Genomic DNA, 25,799 nt, shown 5'->3' on the forward strand with positions numbered 1-25,799 from the left:
AGTTGAACCAGTAAGAATTAAAAACTGGGGTTGGGGTTGTGGCTCAGAGGTAGAGTGCTTGCCTAGCATGTAATAGGCACTGGGTTCAATCCTCAGCACCACATAAAAATAAAATAAAGGTATTGTGTTCACCTACAACTAAAAAATAAATGTTTTTTTTAAAGAAATAAGAACTGCTAGAACTTTTCTTTTCATCATAAACATCTCTCTCTCAAATAGCACCATGTAAGAAATTCTGCTGTAGTTGTCTGGCATGGTAGCTGTTCACCTGGCACAGTACCTGTTCACCTGCTAGTCATTGCACACCCTTTGGCTTAGTTAAGAAGGTATACATGCTATAGTGGTGTACATATGAGCCCAGAAGCTCATAAATAGAAAAAGGAAATGAAGGAAAGAAAAGAGACCCTTGCAGCTACAACTTTCCTCACCAATGAAACAGTGCTCAAGGCATCCAAATAGGTCTGGAAAGATGTTAGGAGAAACCTGGTATTCCAAAGACTGTAAACAATAAAAAAAATGTTAAAACCCCCACAAACCCCACACATTGTAGGTGTAGATACACTGGCATTATCCAAATGTATACATACTGAGTATAGCTTTTACAGTCACAGTTGCTTTCAAGGTTAAAATTTTTTAAAAATCTCATCTCATGAAAACTAAGTGTTTGCAGAATCACTGAAACACCTCTGTGAGTCCCTAAAACCTAGTGTATAAGCCTCCTGATCTTCTGACTTGTTTGCTTTTCAAAGAAGGAAATAAGAATATGAAACAAATTTAAGTTCACTCTGCAGCCAGGTTCTCTAACCACAGTGGTTTTTTTCATGTTACCTGACCCAGATTCTAAAAGTTAAGCAGAAAATATTTCTCCTTGGGTCCATTACTGAAGGAATGAAGACTGTTCTTGATTCTCTGAACCTCTTCTGGCTGCTATACTTACGTATTATACAATGAGTGTGCTTTTTGGCTCTAGTGAGCAATTTTGGAAATTCAAGACATTTCCTTTCCCAGCCTCCTCTAAGAGAAGCATCTTAGGTCGCAACCCAGAGCCTAATGAAAAACACATAAACTTTCTTGTTTTCTTTGTTGATTGGCCTATAATTTAAAACCTACTCAGTGGCAGATTTACCATGTGACTAATCCTTGGGAAGACCCAAAGTGGCTAGTAGAGTAGAATGTGGTTGTGGCCTAGGCACACATCATTGGTCATTTGTTCAAATAATGAAGGTAGGAAGCCAAATACCTCTTGGCTTACTCATGGACAGAAACTCAGTGGAAGTACATGGGAGTTTGGGCCTGAGAATGGCTTATTGCTTGTGTAATGAAAGCAACATGGTTGACCTGTGACGCCTTTGCTGAATGAATTGATTTGTGTAGCTCTTTAATTTTCTGCAGTTGTTAAGGAAAAAAGTGCATCTGAATATTAATAATAGCACTAGTAATAATCATACTGGAAAACTCATGTCAGTTCAGCTGTCCTGAAGACCAGACATAACTTATGGTTACATTGCTATTTTCAGCTAGAATATACACTTCTCAAAGTGTGAATCACAGCTAGCTTATTTTCAGAAGCCCTCGTACATAGCAGATATTCATTCAAACTTGTTTGGAGAGTAGATGGTAGCGAAGTCATCTTTGACACAATGAAGGTGTGTTTAGAGTCAGCCTGGAACAGACAATACCACCATGAAGAGTAAGCCCATGAGTAGGAATTGTCACAGCCACTCCCCCGAGCCTCCTCTTGCTACCAGAACAGCCTACATGATTTGTAAAGATATGGAAACTCTATTCTAGGCAGTAATCCTAGATTCTTACACATAAGTTTCATCTTTTATATGGGGGGGACCCTCAATAACTGGCTCCTTTTGATATGATCTGGCCTCATTTGATAATTCTGTATAACTGACCAAATAGTTTATACTTCCTACCAGTTTCCAATAAAATAAAAAGAAAACACAAACTTGGGAGTATGTTAGGCCAATATAATTGAGTTCTAAATGATACCACATCATATTTCCAAAATGATGCTATTGGGCAGATGGGACATGAGCCACAGTATAGTATCCTTTCTCATACAAGATGAGTCACCCAGAGGAAAATACTAAAATGATTGCCATAATTCCTTGTGTAATCCAGTTTGTCATAATTGTCAGGGCCAGAGTTCCTCCTCTGTTGCTTCTGACCTTGCATGTGATCTTCAATGGGTCCCACCACTCTGGGCCAGCTCTAGCTTTAGTAATGGCAATTCAGCAGAAAATTACTAGTCCTCTCACTAGAGAAGGAAGTAGTGTTGGCTTGTTGCCTAAAAATCTGCAGTCTTTGGTTTACTCATTAGATTGGGAATTACATTTTGGAAAAATGAAGTCTGAAAGTTGTTTCCATGGATTACTCCAGTGTGTATATCCATTCTGTGACTTATATTTGGTGATAGTAATAACTTAGAAATAAAATGTTACAGAAATTCCCCATGAAGAATGATTTCTTTCTTTCTTTTTTTTTTTTTTAATTTTTCAAAACACACTCTGATGGCAATCTTCTTTTGTACTGGGTCCCAAGTAAGAACTTAAGAGCAGATTTCCAACATTTGTTCCTATTCTCCTAGGGTGACTATTCATAGTTATATTTGCTTGTACTTGATTCTTAAAATTATTGCCTTTCAAAACCAGTGTTCCATTTCATCTGAATTGAGACTCTTATTATATGAATTAAATAATGCTATGCTCTACAGTTTCATGAATAGAACTGTATTTAAGGAAGTTGTAAGAGAGTGAAATTTGATGAAGTCTTGAGTGTGGAAATTATTAATTTTTAGAACTAATGGAAAGTTTGGAGGTTAAGTCCTTTTTGTTTATTAGCATATGGAATGTTTCACGGGATTTGCATGTCATCCTTACACAGAGGCTATGCTAATCTTCTCTGAGTCGTTCCAATTTTAGTATATGTGCTGCTGAAGTGAGCACAGTGATTAAGTCTTAAACCTCTAATTTCAGACAATAAAATGAAGCTAAGAGGAAATTTAAAAGTTGGCTAATGGCAGGTAGCCAATGACTGAGGTAGCCAAGAGAAGGGGCTAGGTCTTTTGACACTTAGCCAATGCTTTTTCCCACTATGTACCTGGGAACCAAACAATTTCATATCTATTAATTTATTTAATGACTCTAGTTATTTTTCAGAAAGAAGACAAATATTTTTTTTTTAAATTTCTATTTTTGTGTTAGTATCCTGATTTCATAACATTAAAAATACTGAGAATGAATGGTAAGATGAACAGTAGTCTTGAAATCTATTTCTTATAAGCAGTTTTCTTAATTACTTCATGCTCCTCTTTTTTCATCTGGAAAAAGATCAGCAATTCTCAGGTGATTGCCAAAATTATATGCTTTGATATAATACCAAATGTATTACAAAGATTTTTATATAATGGTGATATGTAATATTATTAGTCATTAATTATTATTAGTTATCATGATTAATTTATTCACTATCAAGTTGAGGAGTCATTTGTAATCAGTTCAACATGTCACAGTGGAAAGAACATGAATTTGAATCTCACACCGGATTTGCATTCTTTGTTATCCATTTTCCTGTTGTGGGAATTTACACAGGGCCCCCCACCTTACCGCCCAAGTCTGCCTCACTGAGTTGTAAGGGCTAAACGAAAGCCCCAGGCACAGTGCTCTCCATGCTCGTTTCATGATGGTTGCATTCTTACCCTGGTCTTCACTGAGCATCCGCATGGCAGATGAGTGAACTATTCTTACCGATGTAATGTCACTTTGTACTCTTTAGAATTTCATGCGCTGGGTTTTACTCCCGAGGCAATGTTAGTGCTATTTTACCCTATCAATTGTCTTTTACCCTTCTTTTCCTGCCTTGTTTCTCTATTTCTTTATCCTTCTTAGTAAGTTCTAATTACAGTGATATATCAGATGTGCCTCATGTTTCTGAGTGTCCCTGAGATGCCCTTTTGCTTGTAACTTGATGTGCTTTTATTTCTGATAAGAAAAAAAAATTGATAACAGTTAATTAAAACCAGTTATTGTTAATTTATGGGGTTCTCATCAAACCCAATGCCACTCTTTTTATTAGTGGAGACTTTTGTTTCTGCAGAAGCAAAGATAAAACAATTAAATAAGGGATTATTGAAGTTCTTATGCAGCCTTCAAAAATAAAAACCCAGAAAGGACCCCGTTGCTCACATATCCAAAGACATATCCAAGACTACCTTCTTGCCTTGCCCAATCACTCTGTAAGAATGGAATCCCAGCCCTTTGAGGTGCTTTGTATTCTTCAGCCCTATTTTTCTTTCCTTCCCTTCTCTATGCTCACACCACACTTTTCTGAAGTGGTGAAGCTAGAAAGCTAGGAGCTATCTAGCTTTCTCCAACCCATGAATGTAGAATTTGGAACAGTCCCTGAAAAAGATTGGCTTACTTAAGTTGTGTAGCAGATATCCTGATTTTTCTTTTCTTTTTTACTGGACCTGGCAGTACCCCTGAAAGAGAATGTTCATAACAACAAAATGCCAAAGGGTGGTTTTTCTGCAGTGCTTGGCACCAGCACGGTGTCTTTCATCAGCAGGCACTTTTCCATCTTCTTTTTGACAGACATGCTTGTGGAGACCAGACAAGCAAAAGTTTCCCCTCTGTTGCTTGGGTTTCAGTACCCTGTGTTCCTTCGATGCTATCTCTAAGCAGTGGTAAGGTGGAGGATATTAAAAATTAATGAGGATTTGGTAGGTGAAGGAGAGCCAGCCCCAGAGGAGACTGGGGGAGTTACCCAAAGCCCATTTCCTAATCAGATTAGAATCACAGATGTGGTTAAGTTCTACTGGACAGTTTATGATATGTATGGGAATATCCTCTGCACTTGCTGTGGGTAGAACACTTGTCTATCAAGTATTCTGAATTATGAAAACTAAATATGATTTACCTCAATGTTTAGCACCTTTATTTAAAAACAAAACTTAAATGTTTTATCTGAATTTTCATGGCCCAAAATGGGAAAAGTGGGCAGAAAACAGAATAGTGTGACTGCTCTGAACAGTTTGCATTAGTCTGGAAGTGATGACCATGAGGCCTTATCACTTATGCTGTACATGGGAATATCAAAGATAGAAGGGGACTTCATCTCTTTTTATTGTATTTTGGAGCTTCCAGTGTCCCTGTGTGGGTAATACAGAGGAACAAGGAAGTCTTCATATTTTCAGCTGAAGAAATCATCAATTCAGTAAGCAGTTGTGGATCACTAATTAGCCAAAGAGTGTGTAATGTTCTGGAAGTTTAAACACAAATAAGGTGTGGTCCCCCACTGCCTGGAGCGTTCAGATTTGCGAAGAAGATAAACTTATAAATGACTGTCATGTAGTATGAACCTAGAAAGTTTGTTGGCAACAAAGGAAAACTTATTAAGAAAAATCAAAAAAAGATTCAGCTGAGCTTTACTGGATATTTCTTTATGGTTTCCACTAAGTGAAAATGGAGAGAAAAGGTGTCCTAAGTAGAGGAAACAGCATGTGCAGAAGCATGAAGATGTGGGAGTTGATCATACCTATGAGCTGTACTGGGGCAACAAGGAAAGAATAGAGATGTGTCTGGAAAAGTAGGTAGGGGTCAAGTTCTGAAGAGCCAGGAGTATCCTGTAAAGAATTTAGCTTTGTCTGTTTGTAGAATAATTATTCTCAACATGGGTAATGAAGGGATAGCTCCCCCAAATTTGGGACATATCAGAATTAGGAAGGGGCTTTTTAAAATAACACATGTTCCCATGAAGATTCTGAAATAATGCAAGTAAAAGTCATTTCCAAAAAGAACCCACTGATACTATGATGTCATACTATCTGAGCTGTTGTTTTAGAACAGACTAAAGTTACTGTTGGTTTCAACTCTGGCTCCTAGTGAAATCTCCTGAAAAGCTTTAAGGATACCAGTGTGAGGTACTATCTTGGACTGATTAAGTGAGGATCTCTGGAAATGGGTCTGATTGCCAGTATCTTCTACCAAACTTTCCAGGTGATTCTATTGGGTAGTTGGACTAAGAGGTCCTCCAGTAGACCAACAGACATAGTACAAATGAAAGAGAACAGAATGATTTAATAGTTACCTTCTCAAAGTTTGAATCTTGCTTAGGAGATGGCTGTAGATCAACAGACTGTTGCAGGTGGGAAAAGGATATGACCCAAAGTGAAAATAATAGAAGGGAACAAGTTATGAGTAGAGGAATGTAGATAAAACTTGGGGAAGACTGGAAATATGTCAAAGCTGTCTCTTTTCAGATAATGTACTGGGGTCAATGCAATGGACCTTTAGCAGGGAGAGTCCAGGAGAGAAAAACTGGTGGGGCCTCATATGTCCTAAAGAATACTTATCTAAAAATGTATAGAGGATTTATAATTGCTTGTTGGCTGCTTGCAAGTGTGTTTAATGTGCAAGTAAAGCAGTCTTTCATGTTCCCTTGGTCCACCTTTATTTTTAGTTTTGTCTGCCAATGCCAGGGCTAGGAGAGATAAAAAAAAAATAGAGAAACAAGGCCAAGGATAGTTCATAAAGATTACCAGAATGCTGGGCAAGTATTGTCTGGGAGTATATAATTTTCAAACAAAGTTCTACCCCATGTTTGAATCACCACATCATTACCAGTGTCTCTAAAACTGAAGCTAGAGAAAGAAGGGGAAGTAGCTCACAGTTTGTATGTGTAGAGAAGTTGAAGTTAACAGGTAGTAGAGTGACAAATAGGGTTAAAAACTAGCTTTCTGTAAAGCTTATTTCATGGTATGCATGGACCTGTGATACCTCATTTGTCATACAGCGGGGCACAATTAGAAATAATTGATAGGATATGGACAGATATGGAATGAATGAAGGTCTTATTACTTTAATCACTTCAAATTACTGTGTTATGCTGAGCTCATGAATGCACCACAACTGGAACAATCAAAGGGGGATCATGAAGCAGGAAAGAACAAAGGTAAGTTGTTGTTTTTATCTGACACAGGGACATTTACATCTTAGCAATCGACAGGGCTTCTTACTGTCATCTCAGCATATTGGTGTGGAGTCTATGGAAAGGCACTGTTTTCCTTATTTGGTTGTTCTCCATATCTGTGGGTATGGTTTGTGAGGAACCCTTTCATGGACACTCTATATTTGGTAATTCGCCCCTTTTCTTGGGTGTTTGCAGCAGAAGAAGCGTACTGAGTGAATATTGCAAAGCCCCACAGGCATGAAGAGCATGGTGCTGGGAGAGGCAGGAAGAGTAATGTTATGTAAGACTGGAATCAAGGGCTTCTCTGGGTTAGGGGTAAGAATCCAAAGTGGAGAAAGTAGGCAGAAAACAGGTGAGAAATGCTGCCTATGCTAAAATGCCCCATTGTCATTGTGTAAGCAGTGGCTAAGTGGTGAAGGCATTTTAATGAAAAAAAGTATGTATTTATTTTTTTGAAAAATGTTCCTGGAACCAGGGTTGGCTAAACTTGGGTCAGAAAACATTACTTAGGTGGCTTTTGCTACTGTCTGGGTAAAGAGGACCTAGTGAAAGGTTGAGGTTGTGGAGATGAAAACAAAGGAATGAATCAGAGAAATCTCTGAAACTTATTGAAAAACAAATAGTTCATTGAGTGTGAACCCAGCATGTTACCCTGTCTCTAGATGTGGTAATTGGTGAGTGATGATGCCACTAACTACCAGAGGAATTTCATGGGGCGGGGGCAGAAATTGAGATTCAGCAACAATGAATTCAATTTCAGACATGTTGAGTCTGAGGGAGCTGATTAAATATGCAGGTAGATTTTGGTTTGAAAGGGTAGTTGGAATTATGGCCTTAAGGTATGAATTTAGAAGTCACCAGCGTATAGTGAATGAATTTTATTTACCATATAAGGACATCGAACCACCTAGAAACTGAGAGAGAAAACAAATGGCAAGGAAGATGCCTGGGGATCAGTATTCAAAGCATGAATGGAGGAAGAGGGTGAATGCAGGCACCAGGCGGGTGGGAGGAGTAGAGTGTAGAATCAGACGTCCAAGGAAGCAGAGGCAATTTCAAGGGACATGCAACAGTGCCAAGAGGAGAGGGCAAAACCACTGAAAAATGCTGATTGAAGGTGACAATCAAACCATGGTGTTAATAGGACAGTAGGATGGAAACTAAGTGCAGTTGGTTTAAAGGGAAAGGGGTGAGAAAACATAAAGCAAGGATCAAATACAGTTTTCAAAAGCTCTGCTGTGAAGGAACCCGGGTAGGATGAGAAGGAGCATGACAGCTACTTGTGTGAAAGAAGGATGTGGATATCCTTATCTTTGCTTTAGAACATGGAACAGGGTAGATACAAGATACTGAGAAGTGTGCTAAGTCCCTAGCAAGTTGATGTGGCTGCTGGCCTTTGATCTGTCAGGCACTGAAAAAGACAATGATAAGGACAGCAACTGTACAGCAGTATGTTCCAAATGCTGTTCTGTGTGATGTTTTATATGTGGAAATTTGTCTGCCTCTTATTGCTGCTCTGTGAAGTGGATCCTATTATTATCATTCCTGTTTTACTTGCAAGAAAAATATAACAGATAAGTTAAATAACCTGCCAAATTTGTGTTTTGCCCACTATGTTGAACCCATGTATTAAATCAGAGCCACCAAAACAACATAGGAATACAAATCAGCAGATTTAAAACAGGTTTGGTTGAGAAGTGGTGTCTCAGGCATTTGCTGTAGACACAGGGTTCAGATGTCTATTATAGAGATGTGTCTTATATCCGTGGTATATGTTTTTGCAATTGTTTTACTTGTGAAGAAGATGAAGATTGAGTCAAATGATGCCCCCGTCAGGTTATTTCACTGTTAGCCTTTTTGGAAGAAGGTTTAGTAGGGAATACCAAGTAAGAGTTAGTCTGTGGTGACTGACCTGAACTAGTCATGAGAATTAAATTAAATGCTAGCAAATTATTTGGGGTGGAAATTAGAATAGGATGTTGGGGAGTTGAGGATGGAGATGGAGATGGTTCATTATTGAAATAGAGATGATCTTGACCACGTAGTTGGATTAAGCTTGAAATTTACTTTCAGGCAGTTGGTAGTGGAACCCATGAAAACTTGGAAAAACTTTTGTATTTGTGGTACATTGTTCATCTTGATGCCTTAAGCTTTTCCTAGTTCCAGGCCTAGGACTCAACTAAGGTAACATTATTTGAAAATTTATAAGAATAATGGGAATTTGTTAGTCGCTCACTCTAATATTGTCATTATTAACAGTAACAGAAATACTTATTCAGAACTTACTGGCTGTTTTATATAAATGTCTCATTTTACCTTTATAAAAGTCCAGGAGATGACTCCCTTTTATCCTCACTTTGCTTGTGAGGAAACTCAGACTGTTGGACATAGTGTTCTCTGCCTAAGATCACAGAGCTGACAAGTGGCTCAGCCAAGGTGGGAGCCAGGTGGTGTGATTTCAAACCCAGACTCCAAAATAGACAGTGCCTAGAACTCTCCTAGTCCATCTGAGTTGGCTTAGGGCTACCAAGTCCACAGGTAAGAAGATCAGCCTTAGAAAAAAACTTTAAATTCTGCTCACTATAGCTATTTAGGGATTGGCTTGCGAAAATGAACATTAGAGAGAAGTTGAGCCTCATTACAAATAATTGAAAGTGACATTAAAGTAAAAAGGCTTCCTATGACTTTATCTTGCCCAACTAGGCCATAAGAAGTATATCTTTAATTTTTCACCATCAAAGGTTTTGGGAATGTGTATGTACTTTTGCATTTAGATCTTTGTGGGCTAAAATTTTGGTGAAGAAAGACCCAACTAGCCATAGAAAGGGTCTTGAGACAATGATGTTGATGACAGTGACTTCCTCCATGTACCTCATCAGTGCTGTGTACTAAAGACAGCACTGACACTGATTTCAACTTGTGGAGTTAATAACCTGATGGGGGAGGTAAAAATTATGCAAACTCACCAAAAATATTTAATTTCCATTTCACTGGATTTTGAAAACTAAGTTTTCTTCCATCCTTAGAGTCACACCAGCTCTGTGTGCAAAACTACACACTCAATGCATTAAAATAGCTGAAGAAATAAGCATGAAAAATAATTTTGTAAAACCCATAAAATACAGTTTAAAATGCTGATGTGTAGAAAATTTCAAAGTGGTGAACTTTAGTTTCCCCCTTTTCTACTTATTTATGTTGAAATTATTATGAAACAGACATAAATACTGATCTTGGACAGTAGTGATATGGGAACTCTTTAAAAAAATATGTATCATTGCTGCTTTAATGCCCTCCATTTCTGCTGTACTGTCCTGGAAACCTGATAAAGGAGACCTTCTAAGAAAAATTTGGAAAAATAGCAGCTAAACAGAAGGATCTCCAAACCACTTTTTTTCTTATAGTTCTCTTTTTTTTCCCCAAAACCAAACCAAAAGTTATGAAAGATATATTCAAACCTTTATTAAAAATTTTGTTTTGCATTTGATATGAAAACTGGGTGAAAGTTCTTAAGTAACGGATTTACTCTAAACCTTAATCCACAGTTAATTATCTCCTATGAGCTCAGATTGGATGAAATTACCCATCAAGTCCCAACTGTGTAGGTCCCTGGAAAATTCATAAAGTGAAATTTACACCCTATTGGATTCTCAAAAGAATGTTCCTGTATTTGACTGCATTTATGTGGGCTGTTTGACAGCGGCACACTGATAGTATTGAGATCATTTTTATTTTGAATTTTTATATATATATAAAATTTAAAATTTATATATAAATATAAATATTTATATTTATATACATATATATGTATATAAATGCTTTCATTTCCCACTGATTTTTCCTACAGGCCCAATTTGAACTTCAGGCATTTCATATCCGGGGTGAGCATGCAGTGATAACAGCGAGACTAGAAGAAACCATTGAAAATCTTAAACACGAGTTAGAATACAGATGGCGAGGAGGAGGTGAAGAGATGAGAGATGTCTGCATCTCCACTGATGATGGCTGCCCTCCAAAGGCCTACAGAAATGTGTGTGTCCAGACAGACAGAGAGACCTTCCTCAAACCCTGTGAAGGTGAAAGCAAGACAACCAGAAGTAACCAAATAGTACCCAAAAAGCTGAATATCTCCTCTTTAAGTCAGCTTTCTCCCCCAAATGACAACAAAGACATTCATGTACCACTTCCGACTGGGGAAGGCATCTCATCAAATCAGCAAAAGATATCACCCCCGCCTCCTCCACCGCCTCCACCGCCTCCACCGCCTCTACCCCCTACCATCCCTCCCCCTCCACCCCTCCCGCCTGGACTTGGACCTCTGCCACCAGCGCCTCCACCACCACCTGTGACTGCTGGGCCACCACCACCTCCTCCTCCGCCCCCTCCACCACCCCCACTACCTCCAAGTGCGGGACCTCCCCTACCTCCTCCCCCACCACCACTACCTAACTCCCCAGCTCTACCCAGCAGTGGGGGACCTCCTCCTGCTCCAACACCCCCCGGACTTGTACCCCCACCTCCTCCTGGACTCTTCTTTGGACTCAGCTCTTCTTCTAGCCAATGTCCTCGGAAACCAGCCATTGAGCCCAGTTGTCCTATGAAGCCTTTGTACTGGACTAGAATACAAATAAGTGATAAGAGGTAAGCTCTTCCCTGGTCTGTTCTCATGTTGTGAATTCTAAGGATTTTGTCCACTTGAATGCAATACAAGAATTCCTTAGATAAATAATCAGTTTGCAATGTCTAGGGAGAAGATCCATCTCTACCAGGTCCTCTCGTACACTCTACAAATTGATGCTGGGAGAAACATGTGTTCAGTGTCTGATTCTTCTCTAAGATAATCACTTTGTAGATTTGACAAGAATCCAGGTCTAAGCAAGGGACTTCTCCAGTATACCTGTAACTAATGAGAAATCATAAAGAAACTGAATCTATAGTATATATTCACTGAGGACTTTTAGGGTATCTTTTATGATATACTTTTGTTTTGTTTTGTTTTTAGATGCTATCACCAGCCTTATGTTCTGGATATTTAAGTTATGTGTATTTTTCAGTTTTTGTTAAAAGAATGAGACATGGCTGACTTATTAGTTCTTTAGATCAGAAGAAAGTCCTAAAATATAAATTCCCTCTGCTTGAACTCTAGTTCATCTACCTGCTCACATCCTTGCATCTTTATTCCTTGTTTCCCTTCAGAGAAAGTACTAGTGTGTGTATAACTAACATGGATAGACAGATGGCACCTTTTCATTTGTATTGTGATTAAATTTGGCCGGAAAGGCAACACTATCTGGTGGCTCAGAAACTTCCTTGCAAACAGATCTGAGTCTCGATACTTCTGCCTAGTTTCTGAGCCTGTCAGGAAGACAATGAAAGATGTTGAGTTATTTCTTGACCACTTTTTTAGTTTTGGAGTTTGTTTGCAAAGAACATTAATAGAGAACACATTTCTAAACTTATTCCCTAAATCAAGATGTGGTAGTGAATTTTTAAGTTGATACAACATTTTGCTTAGAGAAGGCAGGACACTAATCAAAATAACATGCGGCTCATAATTATAAACAACCAGAACTTGCAGGAGGAGAAATGGAGAATGCCTTAAAACCATGTGAAAATAAACCAAGAGTTTATTTGTAGACTATCTTGTTATCTTTTAAATGCCAATTCTTATAATTTCCCAAATGAATGCCTAAAAAAATGAGATCATCTTGAAATAACTCCTATCATTAACTAACATGCTAGTAGTCTCCTTTCCCATCTGAGACTCAGGTATGTCCTGAGAAATGAGTTCCCAGAAAATTTATTTTGAGTTGTGTTCCTTTATTAGTGTTCTCAAATTAGTGTGCAGTCATTCCAGGGTGATGAATCCCACCTGTTGGCCCTGGAGTAGTGTGTTTGGCAGCACACAGAGCTGTTCCACACCTGTGTCTCACTAGTCTGACTTCATTCCCTGAGAGACTTCATGAACAACCAATATCACAGACCATAGCAGCCATATAACAATTTCACTGGAAGATATGGGCCGTGTGCCCACTACTCAAGGTGGGATAAAGTCAGGCTGGGAATAGTTGTTGCACATTTTATTCCTTTTATCATTTGCCATTTATTTATTTGCACTGGGCATTGAACCCAGAAGGACCTTGTGTATGCTAGGCAAGAGATCTACCACTGAGCTACATCCTCAGCCTTGTAGTTCACCATTTTGAGAAAGAAAACAATTGAATACTTGGAATACTCAGTTCCTCCTAGTTTTTCGATCTATCTAGAGCTTTATTTTTGAGCAAAATGAAAAGGTGATGAATGGGACATCGAGAGAGCTGGTACTTGGTGAATGTGTCAGCCTGGAGCCTGAGTGCTGGCTGTGGGGGCTGCCCTCCACCATGTTAAGACCCTAGCATGGCCACTTCCTATAGGCACCACACTTTCAGTCCTTTTCATCTTGAGTCCCTCAAAATACTTTGTACCTACAAGCACAACTGCTTTTTTTTTTTTCCCCAGTGAAAATGATTTGGAGAGTCTGAATAGTATTCACTGATAAGTAAAATGAAAATCACTTGGGAGGTGAGATGGTATTTTAATATTTTGTGCAGCTAGAGGGGCCAGCACTTTGTATAATAGATACATGATAAATTTTTTTCTTGATCTTCTGGGAAACCGGGAACAAAATGTGAATTCAGCTCACCCACCAAAATTCCTTTTCACCACTTGCATGAACTGATTTGTTTTTCCTTTTGCCACTTTTCCTTCTTTGATGTCTATTTTTCGATTTCTAGAGTAGGAAAGGCACATTTGAAGAAAAACAAATCCTCTTCTAATTACTTTTCCAGCTTACTCTAGTAAGTTTGGTCTTCCCTGCCCACTTCCACCTTTTCTTCCCTTTTCAGCTATAATTGTATGTTCAGTGGTCAGAAAACAGTTGACCATTATGGCAGGTCATCCTGTGTGAGCAAGTCCTTGTTACTGCCCTACAACTCTTCAGAGAAGGTGTTCCAGAATTCATTTATTTAGAATTGGAAATGCTTTTCCCACAGAAACCGTGCCATAAATGGTAATGAGGTGCTCAATTTGACTCTCAAATTCAATTTGCTCCAGAATATCAGTGAATTATAACACTAGCCATACTGGCCTGACTCCAGTGTCAATGGAGCTGACCAGCCAGGTTACAGTAGAGGAAAGATAGGTGTGACCTGTCTGTCTGATTACAGCAACACTTCCTTGCAGGCACTCCTCCTTACCTGCCCAGAATCTGCCTGAAGCCCAGACCAGTAGCCCTTACCAGGGCTCGCTCTCCTAATCAAGATCCCCCTTTCTGGCAGGTGCAGTGGTGCACACCTGTAGTCACGGTGGTTCAGGAGGCTGAGGCAAGAGGATCACGAGTTTAAATCCATCCTCAGCAACTTAGTGAGGCCCTAAGCAATTCAATGAGACTCTGCCTCAAAATAAAAAATAAAAAGGGCTGGGGGTGTGGTTTAGTGTTCGAGTGCCCCTGATTCAATCCCTGGTAACTGCCCCTTCACCCCCCTGCCAAAAAAAGATCCCCCTTTCCTCAATGCAGCTGAGACGAGACTTTAACATAATATTATCCATAATGGTATTTCATAATTTGAAATACAGATTTCAAATCAAAATTAATTGAGTCACAGAAGGTGTGACTGAGAAAGTAACACAGATGACTCACCTCACTGGGACTGTTCTAGCTCTTGGGATGAGCCATGCTTTGTCAGGTGTTTATTATATTGTTATACTTTATAACTTAAGTATGTCCTATATATACTGTTAAATGGCTCAACTATTATATTAGAAAAATTATAATTTAAAAAAGTGGAAGGAAAAATGGAATGTGTCCAGAACCAAAATGTCATCTTTCATGAGAAAGACAGACCTTCTGTCTCAGCCTCTGGAGCCATTGGGATTACAGGCATGCACCACAGCACCCTGTTGGAGGTGGGGTATTATTAATCAAATACTTTTAAATGGGCACAGACTACACACATACTAACGACGTTGAACTAAGTTTACTTAATCCTGAAAATTATATTTAAAACCCACAGAAAAAGTCCAATTAGGGCAGATCTTTACCTTACTACTCCATTTTCAGGTCCTTTAAGAATGTCTATGTCTCAGAATTGGTTATCTCTTCAATGATGCCCACTTTTGCCTGTCATGTGATAGAAATGTTCCAGATTTAGGAGAACCTTGTGACCACAACCTCAGACCCAGGATTTTTATTCCCAAAATGTTTCCCTAGAGCTTTCTGATTATCTAATGACTATACTTTTTTTGGAAGTGTGTGTTTGTGTGTGTTTAAATGTTTTATGGTGTATTTTGACTTTAAAAGTATAGCATAAAAGATTTCCTCTAAACTTTATGAGGGCTTTATATTTTTTACATTAAATAAAAATGAATTCGAAGTAGATATAATTGTATTATATTCTCTTCTGCTTTTGTTCTGAAGGTTAACTTGCCATTTTCTCATTTAAGCCAAAATGCTACACCGACCTTATGGGATTCCTTAGAAGAACCTGATATTCGGGACACTAGTGAATTTGAGTATTTATTCTCCAAAGACACAACTCAACAGAAGAAAAAACCTCTGTCAGAGACCTATGAGAAAAAAAACAAGGTCAAAAAGGTATTGAGTGATTATAGTAATGGTTTTAATTACATATACATTTTGCCTCTGTGGGAATATACTATGTACTGCTGCTTTACTTTCCCTCTGTTTTCAGAAAACGTTTTGGAAGGTTTTGAGTCATAAATGGCAAAAGGGAGCCAATAATGAAAGAAATCTGTGCTTGCTATTTTGGTTGTATCTTCTGAATTTTCAAAATTTAACCTGGATTCTTTCACAATTAATTCTGTTGGGAAAAAAATGTAATATTTAATTTGTTGTAAGTGAAAGTAGCTTGTAAGCTATATGAAAAACAGGGTTCAGCCAGGCATATTGGCACAGGCCTATAATCCCAGCAGCTCAGGAGGCTGAGGCAGGAGGATCACCAAGTTCAAAGTCAGCCTTAGCAACTTAGCGAGGCCTTAAGCAACTCAGTGTCTCCAAGTAAAATATTTAAAAAGGGCTGAGGATGTGGCTCAGTAGTTAAGTACCCCTGGTTTTAATCCCTGGTACCAAAAAAGAAAAAAAAAAGGAAAGAAAAACAGGATTTATTTATACATTTATTCATTTAATGAATATTTACTGGGATCTTATGGTGCCCGGGTGGTTCTTGGCCTACACTGCACAGTACAACTATGTAGCCAGTTAAGTAATAAATAAAATAGATATTCACTTTCACTATCCACATTTCAGCTCTGTCCTTGTGACTTGTGACTACCATATGGAATAGTGCAGAAATCAAACATTTCCATGATTCCAGAAATTTCAGATGAACAACGTTGTCTAAGTATTTGGAATATTTTGGTTAAAAAAGCAATGAAACTAGTGATCCTTGCCTGTAGAGCTCATATTAACCATCAACACTGAAAACAAACCTTGTCGGTCCCCTCGTGGAGAAGTGGAGCAGAGTGAGGCGTGCCAGCTTTGCAAGGTGGGGATGGGGTCTTCAATTCTAAAGAAAGTGCAGTTCTCACTGAGGAGGTGATTTCTCAGCAACCGTGAGATCTATGAGCCGCTGGTCATCTTTGAGAGAATGAGTCTACCATCCCAGCAGTCAGGCAGACTGTCTGTGGGGTCTAAATCAAAAGCACTAGGCCCTTTAACTTCGTGTACCTTAGTCCCCGAGCCATAGCACAAGGTGAAGTCTGCGGAGGTTTGGAATCGTCCCCTCCAAAGGTCCATGTTGGAACTTGGCTCCCAAGTTCCTGTTAGTAGAAGTTGGTGAGACCTTTAGGAGCTGCAGCCTAGCAAGAGGTCTTTAGGACATTGGGAGTATGCCCTTGAAAGATAATATGGGATTCGAATCTTTTCCTCTCTCTCTTGATCATGAAGTGAATAGTTAGTTCTGTTGTGCACCCCTGTTCTGATGTGCTGCCCTTGACAGAGGCCTGAAGCAATGGGGCCACCTGATCTTTTAATTGAACCTCCAAAACCATGGGCCAAAGTAAACCTTTTCCTTCTGTAAGTTAATTACCTCAGGTATTTTGTTACAGTGACAAAAGCTAACACAACATCCACTCATACTACTAGTCTAAGTGATGATTAAATGAAGTAAATGTGTGTGTTAGGTTCATTATAGTTCCTGGCACACAATCAGTCCTCAACCTATGATAGCTAATGGCATTTTTGCCACTGCTACTATTTCTCTGTATTGGTGTTTTGATATAGCAGAGGTGATGTTAAGAAGACAATAGAATAGCTGTGATGTTGATTTTCTTTTTTTTTAAATTATTATTCTTTTGGGATATATATGACAATAGAGTATAATTTGACATATATACCTGGAGTATAACTTATTCTAATTAGGATTCTATTCTTGTGGTTTTACAGGATGTAGAGTTACCCTGGTCATGTATTAGTATACAAGAATAGGAAAGTTTTGTATGATTAATTCTACTGTTTTTCCTATTCCTCTCACCCCTCCTTTCCCTTTATTCCCCTTGGTCTAATCCACTGAACTTCTATTCTTCCCCTCTTCACCCTCCCTTGTTGTGGGTTAGCATCCAAAAATCAGAGACAACATTTGGTCTTTGGTTTTTTGGGATTGGTTTATTTCACTTAGCATGATATTCTCCAGGTCCATCTATTTTCTGGAAAATGCCGTAATTTCATTTTTCTTTGTGCCTGAGTAATGTTCCATTGTGTACATGTACCACATTTACTTTATCCATTCATCTGTTGAAGGGAACCTAGGTTGGTTCCATAATTTGGCTATTGTGAATTGAGTTGCTATAAACATTGATAAACATTGTATGCTGATTTTAAGTCCTTTGAGTATAAGGCTTGGAGTAGGATAACTGGATCAAATTATAGTTCCATTCCAAGTTTTTTGAGGAATCTCCATACTGCTTTACAGAGTGGTTACATGAATTTGCAGTCCTACCAGCATTATATGAGCGAACCTTTTCTCCCACATCCTTACCAATATTTGTTGTTACTTGTATTCTTGATAATTGCCATTCTGACTAGAGTGAGATATGAAATCTCAGTGTAGTTTTAATTTGCATTTCTCTTTTTGCTAAAGAAGTTAAACATTTTTTCATATATTTTTGACCATTTATGTTTCTTCTTTTGTGAAGTGCTTGTTTGCCATGACCCGTGCATCAAGAACAAAGGATTTTGAGTAGGGGCGATAGGAGATTAAGAAAAACACAGAGACAAAGAAAAACACCGAGACATTTTTAAGAAATGCTGGGGCCAGGTGGGATACTGTCATCTGATGGAGGAATAGTGACCCAGAACTAACTCAGCATGTTTATTATATAGGATCTCATAATCAGAAAGGTAAACTACAGAAGCTTTGTAAATTGTTCAAGGCTTGTGAGTTGTCAGGAGGCTTCTTTTGCACTAAAAAGTTTCAGAGCTAGAAACATTTTGTAGCTGTTCTGCTATTACAGTGTTAGGAGCCTCCTGTGGCTATCCTCCTGTACCAGAAAACCCATTGTACTGGAACGTCGGATAACTATTCATGTCAGAGGCCATACCAAGGCTGCTCACATCCTCACCTTTGTAAGGAATGTTTCCCAGGCTTGGCTTTTGCCTACACCACACTGTCACCTGCTGACCAGAGCTCATTTGCTCTCCACACTTGTTCAGTTCCTTTGCCCATTTATTGATTGCGTTGTTTGTTTTTTTGTGTTGAGGTTTTGAATTCTTTGTATATCCTGGAGATTAATGCTATATCTGAGATGTAGGTGGCAAAGGTTTTCTCCCATTCTTGATTGTTTCCTTAATTTGAATCCATCCTATTTATTGATTCTTGATTTTACTTCTTCCCCTTTAGGAGTCTTATTGAGGAAGTTGGTTCCTAAGTGGCATGATAGCAATTTGGGGCTACCTTTTCTTCTAGTAGGTGCAGGGTCTCAGTTCCAGTGCCTAAGTCCTTGATCCACTTTGAGTTGAGTTTTGTGCAGGTTGAGAGATAGAGGTTCAATTTCATTCTACTACATATGGATTTCCAGTTTTCTCATCACAATTATTGAAGAGGCTATCTTTTCTCCAATGTATGTTTATGGTGCCTTTGTCTTGTACGAGTTAACTGTATTTATTTATTTTTATATTTTTCCCTTAGTTGTTGCTAGATCTTTATTTATTTTTATGTGGTGCTGAGAATCAAACCCAGTGCCTCACACTTGCAAGGCAAGTACGCTACTGCTGAGCCCCAGCCCCGAGTTAACTGTATTTATATAGGTTTTTCTCTGTGTCTTCTTTTATGTTTCATTGATCTTCATGCCTGTTTTTCTTGTGCCAATATCATGCTGGTTTTTGTTACTATAGCTCTGTAGTGTAATTTAAGGTGTGTTATTGTGATGCCTCCTGCTTCACTTCTCTCTCTAAGGATTGCTTTGGCTGTTTGGGCCTCTTATTTTTTTTCCCAATGAATTTTATGATTGCTTTTCCTATTTCTATGAAGAACATTACTGGAATTTTAATAGGAATTGCATTAAATCTGTATAGCGCTTTTGGTGGTATGGCTATTTTGGCGATATTAATTCTGCCTATCCAAGAACATGGGAGATCTTTCCATTTTCTGAAGTCTTCTTCAACTTCTTTCTTTAGTGTTCTGTAGTTTTGATTGTAAAGGCCTTTTCACAAAATTAACACCCATAAATCAATTGTGTCCCTATACACCAATGATGAATCAGTTGAAAGAGAAATCAGGAAAACTATCCCACACAATAGCCTGATGTTGATTTTTCTATGTGAGCTTTGAGCTAGTTGTCTTCCTCCTTGCATTTTTCCCTCTTCTTTAAAACATGATTAACAATATTCAAATCTACCCAAACCTTCAGGATGTTATAAGATTCAAATCCATGAGAATTTGAGGAAGTGTTTTAAAAGGTGCATAATATCGAATGATGTTACTATCATCAACATTTCCTTCTTAAATTATATGATGGGGTTCACCCATTAGTTCATAACTTGAGCAACATTATGATTATGAAATTGTAATTTACAGAGAAAAAAATGCGAAAACTAGCTTTCTGCTAGTCATATCAGATTTTTCCATTGATTTGAATTATGAGTGAAAATCATGATGAAGTTTTTTTTATTTCTTAAATTCATAAGAATTGTATTACCATGATAAAATACTCTCAATTGTTGGATAGCAGAGCAAATCTTTTAAGAGAACATATTGCCTGCAATAGTTTGAATTTTTCTAATAAAACGGTATGTCCCAGGCAAGAAGTCAGTTGATATACTGTAATGTGCATTCCCATCCAGGAGATTTGTATAGGATGTAGTACATTTGTGCCTTGAAGTCAGGCTGACTTTTTAAAATGCCATCTATAGAAACAGAAGACTATTGTTACTACATAAAACACAAAGGAAAAAATTTTACATTCTATAAACAGCCTCCATTTACCTCTCTTGGGAAAACTTCTTTGGTTAACTGAAAGTTCTGAATGTTATACAGTACCATACTAAATTTACTTGTGCTTTCTATTTCTCCTTAGATTGCTGTCACTCCCTTAGTTTCTCTCTGGTACCATATTATTCACCCGTAAAATGAAATATTTCCATTTTGGTGAATGAATGTTTGTTTTTAAGATATCAAAATATCTGGTCACTTATTTCGTATCTCATAATTGTTTGCCTGTTCAACAGTGGATTTTAATTAAGGCAGTCAGTACTTCATGATTTATCTTGTTTCTGTCTGAGAGGGCAGATACCTTCATTTGAACTTTCTGGATAGTGAGGTTTGGTTACCCCCTAGAATTGATGTGCACGTGCACTGTGTGTGCTTTTCTGTAAGTGGAGGCAGAAATGGGAGTCTGCTGGAGTTCTATGGTGAGGATGCTGCTGCATTCAGAGAGCTCTGTGGCTTACCTTAGAGATGAGGTGTTAAGCTTTAAAGCAAATAATGATTTGAATCAGTGCCAGAAAATTCTAAAGCCTGCCTCCTATGAGTCTTCCCTCTATGCCTGTGGCCAGATTTCCAACATCAAGATGGGTTCCTTGGTCTCTTTCAAGAGTCAGATGTTTGTTTGTTTGTTCTCAAAATGAAAACAAAAAAGTTTTTTTTTGGGGGGGGGATTTGAGGGGGAGCTGTGCACAAGCTGAGGAGTTTCAGCATTGGAGGCCAACTTCTTCAGCTTAATCACAGAATGGTTCTTGTACAAGAAGACCAGGAGAACATTTGCCAAATAAGGTTTTTATTAGGATGATGCTGATGACTTAACTGAAGAAAGAACTGTGTATTTAAAAATCCAGCATTCTGAATCTTGGCTCGTAGGGGCTTAGCCAGCATTGAGACATAAACAAGCACATCCCTTAAATAGAGATGGTCTTTATCCCTCTGCACATTCCGCATTCATATTTCAGAAAGAATGAGAAGAGTTGTCAAGTCTGCTGAACTCAGATACTACTTTCTAGATCTATAATGGTGTTTAATTTTCCAACCTCTTGCATTGGTTTCAAGTAAGCAGAAATGTGTGTATTCTCAAACTGAGCAGAGCTCCTGCTCCATAACATCTTGCAGTCTAAGGCTAGAAGGAACTTCCCCCATCATCTAATTCCATTCCCTCATTTGGCACATTAGAAATTGAGGCCTAGAAAGACAAAGTGTCTTCCAGAGGTTTTCTCTTCTTACCTGAGAAGACATTAATAATGAGGAACATTGAGCCAATGGATATTCAAGAACCTTAGCATATGTCAGCCTTTCCCTGTTAGTTAAATGGTAATTTGCCATACCTCTGATAGTAGCAACTCGATGCTCGATTTGAATGAGAACAGCTGCTACCAAGACCATCAAGTCACAGCTATACTTGAGCAAGTCCAAAGTATTTCTTGTGTTTTAAGATTATCCAGAGTGTTTTTCAGAGTTTTCCAACAGAAAAACAAATATTTGAATGAAAAGATGTGCTTTACATGTAACTCCAGCAAGGAACGTGAAGATTTGGAGCCTAGTATTTTCCTTTGACTCTATTGATTCCATTTTACATATTAGCTATAACAAAAAAATTAAACACTAATTATTACAAATTTGTATTGCATACCCAGGTGGGTGTCATCCTCATTTGTGACTCTAGAATACTGTGTCACTTCAAACACAGCAGTAACCAAGTTAAGAACCAGAGCTGAAAACGTCAGTACTCGAGGGCACCACCAACACTTGGTACTTATCTTTTATTTTTTTTCTATTTTCTAAACTTCAGATTGATCTAATCTTCCCACACTAATTTCTTCTCTACAAAACTGGGAATTACAACTCCTTAACATGGCACTTATGAAAATAAAGGAAAATTATCATTATGAAAACACTTTAACATCCCTTTTCTGAGATGTTGTAGTAGTCTCTTAGTTTATGAACTAATGTGAAAGTGTTGGAAAGAAAATCCTGAACATCATCGATTCCTCAGGTTTTCATGATCTTAAATATTATCAGTGTGTTTATTCCTGAAACTATTTACAAATGGTGATCTCAAGGTCATTCTTATTTTTCAATATCTATAGCAATTTCACAACTTCCTTTCATGATGCACTCCAACATGTAGTAGTTCATCTCAGGTTGGTTTATATACAGTCCTTGCACTACAAAATAAGAATGTCCTCTGTCAATATGCCCATATTTACATTGTCCTTAAGTTACACTTGCTTCTGTGCAGGTTAGTACCCTGATCAGGATCCAGAAATCTACGCTCATTGTCTGAGAGTCTTTTTCATGGTTTCTGTGAAGGAAGGTAGCTACTTTGATAAGCTTTCCAATTGCATTCTATATTTGCCTGACAACTTTCTGAGAATCAGCACTACCTGCCAATATTCCTCCTCTCTTGAAACGATGTGATCTGACTTTGAATTATAAATCATCTCTGCTTCCTCTTTTGTGAGATGTAGATAAGCCTGCCTTTCCCTTCTGTCTTTTTAGTAGACATTTCTTAGGAACTAATGAGATGCTGGCTATTTCCTCTGAGTGCTTTAGGGGAGGGAGGCTGTGATGGTTCAGCTGATGCTTGTCTATTGAAATTTTCTGGTGCCAAAAGTTTTCAGCATTGATTGTAATTTGGTCACTTTGGCCAGGATCATAGTTGTAATTCTCAAATCCTAGACTTTGGTGTGTCAGTTTATTCGGGGAGGGCTGAAGGATGGAAGGAGAGCATTGTTTGGAAGGCTGAATGTAAATTTATAGGGTTTTCATAACCTGTTGCCTTCCAAGTTTATAGTATTTCAGCATTTATGACAAAGATGATTTCTCTTGGCTGCCTTAGAAAGGTATGTATATTATTTTTTACCCTGGGGTAAGGCTGAGTTTGTCAACCCTTTTACATTTCTCATGTGTTTGATAAATGAGCAGTGTGCTAGCAGTTATCATCTAGAAAATGTTCTCTGTGTTGATTGTACCAATACATGACCTGAAATTGTTAGTGCTATGTTCAGACTCCTTGAGTAGGCTGTGGAATGATTAGGTTTGCTTGTTCTTCAGTGTAGAGGACCTGACTGGCCAAATTAACCCAAAGGAAGCAGCAGCTCCTACTCCATGATGGGCACCAGTTTATAAAAACTCTGCTTTGTAAATTCTGTTTGGAAATGAAATGGCACAAAAAGTTAGGTTGTACATTTACTTTATTTGCTTATTTTTTAAAAAGTGGTTAGAACTTGTCAAATATGGATATCAATGATTCTTTCAGAATGTTGAATCTGAATGTTGTTCTTGGAGTTCAACTTGTTTCTCTTGTTGGCTGTTGAACAGTAACTTAATCTGGGTTTGTACCTCAAGCCAGCTGCAGTGTCATTAAGATGCTCATTACCTACCCCAAACCACAAGAGGGCACCTTAGAATGCTCTGAGCTAGAATGGTTTCCCCATGCCTAAGGAACCAAGAAAAGAGTAGCTGCCCCCAAGCACCCTCTTTAGTCTAGTTAAATCTTTTTGTTGTGAACTATGAGGCCATGTTTCATAGCATGTTACCCACACAGAGTTTTTTGAGCCAAATGCATATTAGAAAGTCTTGTTAGGTATTAGTGAAATAAAAATCATTCATAGGCATAATTCCAGTGCTTAGAATGAATGACCATAGCATAAAAATTTATGAAGTATTAGACTTAATCCCTTTGGGTCTGATTCCAGAATCCACCCCTCAAAACACACACACACACACACACATAATTTTAAAAATCTCCTATATAAATAGAAACTTTACTTGAATATAAATTTGGGATTATCTAATTTGAAAATGAAAAACAATGTGATTGGAGATTGTTTATTGGTTTAGTAGTTCTCTCATAGAATATCTTGAAAGACATGAGTTTTTCAAAAGCATTTATCTACTCCTTCTAGTTGAGAAAAGTTTCGAAATCCATGCATATTTTCCTGAGGATCATTCATTTATCCTCAATATAGGTCCTTTCTAAGACAGTGGCATGGATAGGAGCTCATCCTGGATGGGGCTGAGTACCTGTGTCAGGGCCTTGATGGTGGCAGTCATTCCTCTGACCTTCAGGTTCCAGCTAGAAATATGTAGGGTATATAGCAAGAATATGGAAAGATCTATATGTATACTTAAGTCATATACCCAGATTACATGGATGCTTCACAACTGAGTTTACAAATGCTTTGCAGAGTAAATGAAGATCCCAGCAGCTCCTTCACACACACATGACCTCACAGGTATGTGCTTAATGTGAGCAGAAAGAAAGTATTAATGGCCTGGTATTTATTTACTATTTCTCAAGTGAAAATGACAATGGAAGATATCACTAGTAAAAATGATCTAATGCTCAGTAGATTTGGATTGTTGCCATATATTAACTTATTTAATCTTCAGAACTCAATGAGCTGGTTACTGTTATTATTCTCATTCTGTAGATGAGGAAACTAGAGCCTGAGGTGTTGAGGAACTTGCCTGGCACCACCCCAACTCAGGTGCTAGAGCAAATGAGTGACTCCAGCAACAAGCCCAGAGCTCGTGCTCTTAATGACTTAAAAAATAGCATGTAGGTCTGAATTTAATTACAGACCTATCTTCAAGTTTACTTGGCAAAGCTGAATTTTATTTCATGGTCATTGTATAGTGAAAGAAGCACTGGCTTGGTGTTAGTCAATGTGGTTTGTATGTCTGACTTTCACCCTTGCCAATTGGTGAGTCCTGGACAAGTCCTTTACATTCTCCAGGTCTTAATTTTCTCATTTGTCAAACACTAAACTTTAATTTGTAAAAATTCCAAGACTCTGGTCATTACTTCTGTTTTGCAGACAAGGACACTTGAAATTTACCAGTTTTCATTTTACTTATTAGAGGGAAGACAGACAAGGGAGTCACATGAACCAACATCTTAGCTCTCAGACTCATGCACATTCTGATAAATCAGGATGCCTTCTGTAAACCATCACTAGTAATTTGGTGAGTCATAGGTACAAGGGCACTCAGGGAATAATTGTGATTTTAATAATCTTCCAGTCTTTAGAGAATTACTTTTAGATAAACCAAGTTTCTTTATGCACTGGGGTATTAAAGTGCTGGAAACATGATAGGAATACTGCAGTGGAAATTAACTAGAGATTTTGTCTTGAATGGAATCAGCAGTTGCTGTGTCTGGTCAAGTGACCTTAGTTTCATTAACAAACTTGGCATCTGGAGTGGAATTTTAAAAATACTCTTTCCAGTGCAAAATATCAGAGTTTATCTGCATGTGGACACTTTCACACATACTTTTAAAACTGAGTGTGCAAGTGTGTAAGTAGAACAAAACTGTGAATTTGAACTTTGCCT

At 38.1% G+C, this 25,799-nt stretch overlaps 1 protein-coding gene and 1 non-coding gene across 4 annotated transcripts in view; one reads left to right on the forward strand and one right to left on the reverse strand.

The window, feature by feature from the left end:
* The window catches only part of Fmn1 (formin 1), a 368,173-nt gene that overhangs the window by 149,171 nt on the left and 193,203 nt on the right, over window positions 1–25,799 (forward strand). For all 3 annotated transcript variants that reach the window (XM_026392750.2, XM_026392761.2, XM_026392768.2), the window contains 2 exons: window positions 10,826–11,619; window positions 15,460–15,610. In XM_026392750.2, the coding sequence (XP_026248535.2) occupies window positions 10,826–11,619; window positions 15,460–15,610 (945 nt within the window). The remainder of the gene's footprint in view (window positions 1–10,825; window positions 11,620–15,459; window positions 15,611–25,799) is intronic.
* On the reverse strand, window positions 2,850–2,957 carry LOC113186160 (U6 spliceosomal RNA). Its single transcript, XR_003301236.1, has one exon. It is a non-coding gene; the product is annotated as a U6 spliceosomal RNA (small nuclear RNA).

This window comes from Urocitellus parryii, chromosome 6 (assembly GCF_045843805.1).
Source record: "Urocitellus parryii isolate mUroPar1 chromosome 6, mUroPar1.hap1, whole genome shotgun sequence".
Classification (NCBI taxonomy): domain Eukaryota; kingdom Metazoa; phylum Chordata; class Mammalia; order Rodentia; family Sciuridae; genus Urocitellus; species Urocitellus parryii.